Here is a 9,186-nt window from a genome sequence, read left to right as displayed (position 1 = left end):
AAAAGTTGAAGCTATAAACTCCTAAAGGTGTCCATATAGGATTTAAAACAACCAATATAAATTTGATATTTAACTAATTAACATTTATGGAAATATAGTAGTACTCTATATTATTAAGATGTTTTTGAAAAAAAAAAGTAAAAGTAAAATATATATAAATAAAAGAAATATGTACAAATTTTAAAATATTATATCTATACTAATAAAAAGTTGAAGCTATAAACTCCTAAAGGTGTCCATATAGGATTTAAAACAACCAATATGAATTAGATATGTAACTAATTAACATTTATGGAAATATAGTAGTAATCTATATTATTAAGATGTTTTTGAAAAAAAAAAGTAAAAGTAAAATATATATAAATAAAAGAAATATGTACAAGAATTTTGGTTTGAGAAGGTTTAATATGTGTGGATCTAAAACCGAATAAGTATATGGATGTAATTATTAATAATGGGGTGCATGTGTTGACTATTCTGGTCTTTATGAATTGTAAAAATTTTATGAGACAATAAATGATTTTGGTTTTGGAGTTTTATCGGTTAATAAGTTGTGTGGTAGTCTAAAAAAAAGGTTTTTCAGTAGAACAATGTGAAGAAGTTGACAAAGAAGAAGAAGAAGAAGAAGAGTATAACGAAGAATCTGACGGTAAAAGTAACGATGACAATTACCATAAAATTTGACAATGAAAATGACAAGAAAGAATATGAAAATAAAAAAACATTGAATAAAAAATATGAAAACATTGGTGGTAGCAATCAATTAAATATGAAAACGAGATAAATTCATGATTATAAAATTGTTTCGTTTTTCTGGTGGTCAAAAAAATGGTTTAGGATATGTGAGGTCACCAGTTTGATCCGTCTCATCGGGACGTCAAGTTAGATTCATGATTTTTTTGATCAGATTTGATTTTATAACACAACTGATTTTTATATTTTTCAAACTTGTGTATCTGAAATTATTTTTTTTCCTTAATACTAATTAAAATTTTTATAAAATAATAATTCATCAAAGGTCATCAATCATATATAAGTTCATCAAAATATATCAAATAAAGCCACGCGTAGCATGGGTTCAAAACATAGTCTATACTAATAAAAAGTAGAAGCTATAAGCTTCTAAGGCTGTCCACCTAGGATTTAAAACATCCAATTGTAATAAGACATGTCACTTATTAACATTTTTAAAAATTTCCAGAATTTTCTATATTAAGAATTATTTTAAAGCAACCTATCAGGATTTGACATGTCATTCATTAACATTTTTTAAAATTTCCAGAATTTTTTAGAAAAAGGCAAATTTTAAATTTATGGAAATAAAATAACTATGCACAATATCTCACATCGACTAGAAAAGTTTTAGACAATGATTCAGAACCAGTATAAATAAGATTAATATGCTTCTAACAACGAATAAGCAGGAAAGCTTGATTTATCAAGCGTCCAAATTAAAAATTATTCGGTTTGATCCGGTATTTTATTTGATCAAATTAAAACTTTAAAAAGTTTCAAAAAAATATTATAATTTTTTAAATTCTTAAAATTTTAAATATTATAAATATTGAAACTTTTAAAAGTTTTTAGCTTTTAAAAAGTTTTTAAATATTATAATTTTTAAATTTTAAAAGTTTAAAATTTTATAAATATTGAAACTTCTTAAAAGGTTCAAATTTTATATTTCGAAACCTTTTAAAAGTTTAAAATACTATAAATATTGATGTAAAACATAAATTATCTTATTTATCTACGTTTGTGCTTTTTATTTCTTATGAGCTACAAAACAAATTTTTGTTTATGATTTTATAGATGAGTTGATATTCTTTCATTATTTTTTTATTTTTGGGTCTAAGGAAGAAGGATTGACATCGCAAGACTTTGATTTGATGTTTGAGTCAAGTTTTAGAGTTTAAAGAAGAAAGATGGACAACAAACACATATGTTTTATTAGCTATACATAGGCATGACCAGAGTTACGGTTGTCAAGGTTATGGTTTATTAACCATCGGTTATGGTTAGAAGTATTGTTTAGCCTTAACTATAACTGTTTATTATAATAGGTTACGTTTAGATACAGTTCTGGTTCAAGCGGTTACGGTTATATACGGTTACGGTTATTTAAGAATATGATACAATTGATATTATTTGATGATATAACATAATTGATATTATTTATTTATACTTAATATGTTCTTATAGTGTACTCATATTTCTATATATCATATGATTCATATTAAATAAATTATTATTAGTATATTTTATTATGTTTTTAAAATATTATAAACCAAGTAAGGATTTTGGTTGGAAAAGATTCTAAACGTGTGGATCTAAAACAAAATAAGTATATAGATAAAATTATCAATAATTGGATGCATGTGTTAACTATGCTGCTCTTCATGAATTTTACAAAATTTTATGAGAAAAGAAATAATTTTGTTCTTGGAGTTTGATGGGTCAACAAGTTGTGTGGTAGTCTAAAAAAAAGTTTTTCAGTGGAAGAATGTGAAGAAGTTGACGAATAAGAAGAATAAAAAAAGTATAATGAAGAACCAGACGGTGAAAGTAATAATGAAAATTACCATAAATTTTGATAATAAAAATGATAATATTAATTTAATTTTTTTATATAATAATATTTTATTACCGTAATCAATCATATATAATTTTTATAAAAATATATCTAATAAACTCAAACTAATAAAAAAATAATTTTCAAATATAGTAGGACAGCGAGAGAGTGAATAAGTGACGCAAGAGCGTTGCCGTTAAGCCCGGCAGAGACACGTGGCCGAATAAAAATAAAAAGGGACAGAAGTGTAATTTGAGAATATATCCTCGGCAGCAGGCTGCAAAAAGCAGTAGTAGTGTTTGAGGCTCTGTTGCCACATTAATGGCCAAATGTGACTGAAACAAAAAACGACAAAAGAGACAAACACAGCCCTTTGGACGTGAAGGCTCTCTCCGTACGTATACACACAAAACGTCAAAACCATTTCTTGGCTCTCTGCTCCGTATTGTTTCCTTGGCTTTACTGTCTCTTCTCTCTTCGTTTCTACACACTTTTACTCTGTTTTTGATATGATGTTTGGAGAGAGATTCATGGGTTTTGGAGAGGTTCAGGGAGATTCTAACTTGGGACGAGCTTCGGATCATCGACTTCCTCATGATTTTGGCTCCGGTGGGTTTTTACAGAGTCTCGATACAAATCCATTTCTGAAGAATCAGTGTTACAGCAAAAGCGGTGATGCTCTGGATTTGTGTACAAAGCTTAACAAAATGGGTATCTCTTGTGACATGAGCATCTGGACAAAACCTGAAGATGAACCTTTCCGGGTCGACCCGGGTGATTTTGGGTCTGGCGCTACAACTCTTCATGGGTCTTCTGGGTTTGACTTTGAGCAGGAGGATCTGACTGGAGGGGCTGCTTCTCAGATTCATCATGATGGGTTTCGAAACTTTTCCTCTGTTCGTCTGCAAAACAACAACTTTCATGGAGCTTCTTCTCCGGAAGAGCTTAGATTGCTTGGCTTTCAAGGTTCCTTTAACCCCAACAGATTCGAAGAGATGATGGCTTTTAAGAATGTTCCCATTGTTAAGCGTATCTCACCTCCTAGTCTCAGAAGCGTCTCTTGTGGCAACGATGCGTTGATGTTTGAAAGAAATAGGGTTTTTCGAGCTCCAGCCGCCATGGAAGTTTACAGAAAGCTTGGACCTTTTTCTACAAAGGATAGTCTGATTGGGAACGATGAGTTCAAAGGTTCGTTGATGGCTGAAGGAAATAGGTTTTATCAAACCATAGCCGCCATGGAAGGTTCTGGAGCTTCTTATCCAGAAGAGAGTACTCAGATGAGAAGGTATTTGAAGGAAGATGAGCCTAAGATCAATGGTGGTTTGCCTCTGAATCTCGTCTCCATGATTAACAGTTACGGATCTGTGAACTTGATGGCCAAAGATCAGATTGGTTGTCGAGTTTTGCAGAAACTGGTCGAAGAAGGAACGTTTCATGAAGCTACTAAGGTTATATTCCATGAAATCATTGACCATGTTGTTGAACTCTCCTTGGATCCTTTTGGGAATTACATCGTCCAGAAGCTGTTAGATGTGTCTGATGAGGAACAGAGAACGCTGATTGTGAGTGTGTTAACCTTAAAACCAAGGGAGCTTATCAGAATCTGCCTTGACACTTACGGGTAAGCTTCTCTTTCTACCAACTTTGGTAACTTTGAAAACCATTGATTCATTAATTTAGTCAACAAGTCCACGAGTTCAATATAGAGATGGAGATATTTCATCTTTTGAGGATTAAGATGAAATCTTTTTTTGTTTATGGAAATATTTGAAATCTCTGCACATCAATAAAAGAATACATTTGATTTGTACTTTTTGCCGTTTTTGGACAAACCAAATTTGCAAACTTCAGGAAGCTACAAGAAATAAAGCTGAGACCTTTGGTTTAAAAATCCACTGGTTAATGCGTTTTTGAATTCTAACTTCTGGCTAACTTGTTTATGAATCAAAACAGGACAAGGGTTGTACAGAAGATGATTGAAACCGTGAAAACTAAACAGCAGATTGCATTGGTGAAGTCAGGTCTTAGACCGGGCTTTCTTGCTCTTGTTACAGATCTGAATGGGAATCATGTGATACAGAGTTGCTTGGAGTTCCTTGGTCCTAATGACAACAAGGTTTACTTCAGTCACCATCTTTTTGTTTCCTACTTAAGCTTTGATTATGGATGTGAACTTTGGTGTCAGTTTTTGTGTTAGAAGCTGTTACTAAATATGCTGAAATTGCTGTCACATATCTTAATTTCTTTATTTTGTTTCTTACTTAAGCCCTGATGAATGTTGTGAAATCTGGTGTCAGTTTGTGTTTGACGCAGCTACAAAGTACTGTGCTGAGATTGCAGTTCATCGCCACGGATGCTGTGTGCTTCAATGCTGCCTTATAAACTCTGTTGGACCGCAACATGAGAGACTCGTCGCTGAGATATCAAGAAACGCACTTCACCTTTCACAGGATCCTTTCGGGTTAAATTCATATCTAGACTGTATACTCAAAAAAGTTTCTTAATGTTAAAGTTGTATAGTTTGAAAAACTCTCTTTATGGTTTGTGGAAATGGACAGGAACTATGTGGTGCAGTGCCTAATAGAGCAAGAAGTTTCTGCAGTGAAGCTGCTGGTTCAGTTTAGACTGCATTACGCCGAGCTAGCGACTCAGAAGTTTAGTAGCCATGTGATTGAGAAGTGTCTAAGTATGTATCCAGAGAGTCGGGCTGAGATCGTCCGTGAGCTCCTCTCTGTTCCAAACTTTGAATATCTTCTGCAAGATCCTTATGCGAATTATGTGATCCAAACAGCTCTTTCTGTAACCAAGGTAAAATCAAAGATATTTAAAATATCATATTTTATACACCCAAAAGCTTCCAAAAACAGAAATTCACATGGGTTTTGGGGTTGGTTGAAACAGGGAGCTGTTCGAGCTAGATTGGTGGAGAAGGTTGATAGGTTTGGGAAACTACAGTCGAATCCTTATTGCAAGAAGATATTCTCCAAGAGCATCTTGTAGATGTGACTTTGATTAGTACCCAAAAAAAGAAAAAACGGTTGTTGTTATTTTGTATCTCAGGACCGGATAGGGCTTTAGAAAGAGACAATCCCTTTAATGTTTTTGTTGTCGGTCTCTTCTTTCGAAGTGACTAACCTGCTAATCTGTGTTTTAGGCCATTACTCTTTCATATAGTAGATATATAAGAGACTCTCTCTCTCTTTCTCTCTTTTTGCATTATTTGGAACTCAAAACAGACAGCCAAAATAATAAACAAGGTTTTGGAATAACAAGACTAAACAATGTGGAACTCTTGCGGAACTTGCGGAAAATGATGCCACTACGGTGGATGAACTTGCGGAACTCACTTGGAAATTGCGGGAGGCGTACAGGGATGAGGAAGTGTATTGGTATCAGAAAAGTAGAAGCCGGTGGATGAAACTTGGGAATCATAATACCGGGTACTTTCATGCTCAAACGAAGCAACGGAGAGCTCGGAATCGTATTGTGGGTCTCCATGACCAGCAGGGTGTTTGGACGACGGAGGAGAGTGGTGTCCAAAATATTGCGGAATCTTATTTTCAGGAGTTATTTACCTCATCGGATCCATCGGATTTTCAGGACATGTTAGAGGAAGTTCCTTCCTTAATTACCCCCGCGACAAATGATTTTTTGACACGTGAGGTTACTGAACAGGAAGTTAAACAAGCACTTTTTATGATGCATCCGGATAAGGCCCCGGGACCTGATGGCATGACTGCCCTTTTCTACCAGAAAGCATGGTCTACGGTTAAATCTGATCTGGTTTTACTGGTTAATTCTTTCATGAGGAATGGGGAATTTGACAACAGACTGAATATGACTAATATCTGTCTTATCCCAAAAGTGGATAAACCGACGAGGATGACGGAATTAAGGCCCATAAGCCTATGTAATGTTAGTTATAAGATTATATCTAAGGTTCTGTGTCAGCGCCTCCGCGCCATTTTACCATCCCTGATTTCGGAAACACAATCAGCATTTGTTGCGGGCCGCTTAATTTCTGATAATATCTTGATTGCTCAGGAGATGTTCCATGGCCTGCGGACAAACCCGTCTTGCAAGGGCAAGTTTATGGCTATCAAAACGGATATGAGTAAGGCCTATGACCGGGTGGAGTGGTCTTTTGTTGAACATCTGCTCCGGCAATTTGGTTTCTGTGATAAATGGATATCATGGATAATGTTTTGTGTTCGGTCGGTCCAGTATAAGGTATTGATTAATGGTCAAGCTTACGGTTCTATTATTCCGTGTAGGGGATTGCGTCAGGGGGACCCGTTGTCCCCCTACCTTTTTATTCTCTGCACGGAGGTACTTATTGCTCATTTCCGTAAGGCAGAACGTATGAAGTTACTTACTGGGATTAAGGTTTCGATTGCCAGTCCTGCCATATCCCATCTATTATTCGCGGATGACAGCCTGTTTTTCTGTCGAGCTACAAAAGAACAGTGTGAGGTGGTCCTGGAGATTCTTAGGAAGTATGAAAGGGTCTCAGGTCAACAAATAAACTTTCAGAAATCCTCGGTTCAATTTGGACATACGGTGGATACTGATCTACGGGAGGAGTTGAAAGGGGTCTTAGGTATCACAAACCTAGGTGGGATGGGCTCCTACCTAGGTATCCCGGAAAGCTTAGGGGGTGCTAAAACGAAAATTTTTTCGTTTGTACAGGACAAGCTTCAGGCTCGGGCAAGCGGGTGGCCAGCAAGACTTTTGTCCAAGGGCGGTAAAGAGGTAATGATCAAGTCCGTTGCTACGGCTGTTCCTACCTTTGTAATGTCATGCTTCCGGCTGCCAAAGACGGTTACGAGGAAATTGACTAGCGCGATCTCCAATTTTTGGTGGAGCTCGTCTGATCAATCACGCGGGTTACATTGGGTCGCCTGGGATAAACTTTGTCATGGTAAAGATATAGGGGGTCTTGGTTTTCGTTGTTTGGATGATTATAACACCGCCCTGTTGGCAAAACAGCTATGGCGGTTGATCACGGTACCGGATTCACTTTTTGCACGAGTTTTTAAAGGACGTTATTACCGGCACTCCGATCCTTTGGATCCAATAAAATCTTACTCTCCATCCTACGGGTGGCGGAGTATGATTTCTGCTCGCTCTCTGGTTAATAAAGGACTTATTAAACGGGTAGGATCTGGTGATTCCATCTCTGTATGGACTGACCCATGGATACCTGCTCAATCCCCGAGACCAGCACTAAGCACAGGGTTACCTTTTGATCCCTTGCTCAGAGTTACAAAATTTATTAACAGGAATTCCAATTCCTGGGATATGGCTCAACTTACGGCTACTTTTGTACCGGAAGATGTTGCTATAATTTCTGCCTTGCCGTTACGACAATCGGATGCCCCAGATCTCTTGGGCTGGCACTTTACTAAGTCTGGTAAATATTCGGTTAAGTCAGGCTACCATGCCCTTCGCTCCAGTAAAATGATATCTTCTGGGTCGAAGGTCTTTGGACCCGATATAGTGCCACTGCAGGCTTTCGTTTGGAAAATCAAATGCCCACCAAAGCTCCGTCATTTCATGTGGCAAGTGCTTTCTGGTTGTGTTGCGGTTACGGCGAACCTCCGCAAACGTGGTATGAGCTGTGATGCTACGTGTGGTCTGTGTGGTTTTCAAGAGGAGACGATAAATCATACTCTCTTTACTTGTCCACCTGCTCGGCAAGTCTGGGCCTTGTCGCGCTTCCCGACGGGCCCGGGCTCATTTCCTTCGGAATCAGTGTTCACAAACCTGGACTTTCTTTTTTGGCGGTTTAACAAAATTCCGGACTATGAATTTTTCCCTTGGATTCTATGGTATATCTGGAAAGCGCGTAATGATAAACTCTTTGGTAATCTCGACTCTAATCCCCTAGCTATCTTGCGTTTAGCAGAGGATGAGGCAAGAGCCTGGGCATTGGCCCAAATGGATGATATGGTATGCCCCCCGGAGACCCCGGGGGTGCAGGGGCATAATGCCAGTGGAGGTTTAGGATTACCTAGATCTCCATCGAGCTATATGTGTTTTGTAGATGGCTCTTGGAAAGCAACAGATTGTTATGCGGGTAGAGGATGGTTCTGTATTTCGCCCTGGGGTGCGGCCCCTACTAAGGGTGCTGCTAACCATCGCCGTAGTCTATCTCCTCTTCATGCTGAGGTTGAGGCCCTTATTTGGGCTATGCGCTGTATGATTGGAGCGGATAATCAATCAGTGGTTTTCCTCCCCGACTGCTCTGATTTAGTGAAGATGGTTTCTTCACCCGCTGAGTGGCCAGCTTTCGCACCATATTTAGAGGACATACAGATGGATAAGGAGGAGTTTACTTCCTTTTCTTTGGTCTACGTCCCACGCTCCCAGAATGGTAACGCGGATAATCTTGCACGGCGTGCTCGTACTTCACCGCAGTTAATTACCTTTGTTAACGATTTTCCTTCACATTGGCTTGTTTGAGCCAATCTTGTATTTGTTGTCAAAAAAAAAAAAAAAAAAAANNGTATATTCCTATTCGGTTATCAATATTTCTATTTTTAATGAATAATCACACTAAATGTAGAGATTAATTAGTTTACATACTTAGACATATATAAATAAGAGAATTTGTT

The 9,186-nt window shown here is 37.1% G+C and overlaps 1 protein-coding gene across 1 annotated transcript; it reads left to right on the top strand.

Annotated features, from left to right (window-relative positions):
* Positions 3,082-5,569, top strand: LOC104757873 (putative pumilio homolog 10). Its single transcript, XM_010480658.2, has 6 exons — positions 3,082-3,624; positions 3,727-4,190; positions 4,523-4,685; positions 4,867-5,030; positions 5,128-5,377; positions 5,471-5,569. The coding sequence occupies exons 1-6, from the start codon at positions 3,082-3,084 to the stop codon at positions 5,567-5,569; spliced, it is 1,683 nt and encodes a 560-aa protein (XP_010478960.2).

This window comes from Camelina sativa, chromosome 17 (genome assembly GCF_000633955.1).
Source record: "Camelina sativa cultivar DH55 chromosome 17, Cs, whole genome shotgun sequence".
NCBI classification, from domain to species: Eukaryota; Viridiplantae; Streptophyta; class Magnoliopsida; order Brassicales; family Brassicaceae; genus Camelina; species Camelina sativa.
Note: the sequence above shows the minus strand (reverse complement) of the source record. Positions and strands in the feature narration are given on the sequence as shown.

Excerpts from the sequence above, each read along its gene's own strand:
- LOC104757873 (XM_010480658.2), top strand. The coding sequence starts at position 3,082 with ATGTTTGGAGAGAGATTCATGGGTTTTGGAGAGGTTCAGGGAGATTCT. Across the intron at positions 3,625-3,726 it reads CACCTCCTAGTCTCAGAAGC|GATAGTCTGATTGGGAACGA; the intron begins GTCTCTTGTGGC and ends TTTTCTACAAAG. Across the intron at positions 5,378-5,470 it reads CAGCTCTTTCTGTAACCAAG|GGAGCTGTTCGAGCTAGATT; the intron begins GTAAAATCAAAG and ends TGGTTGAAACAG.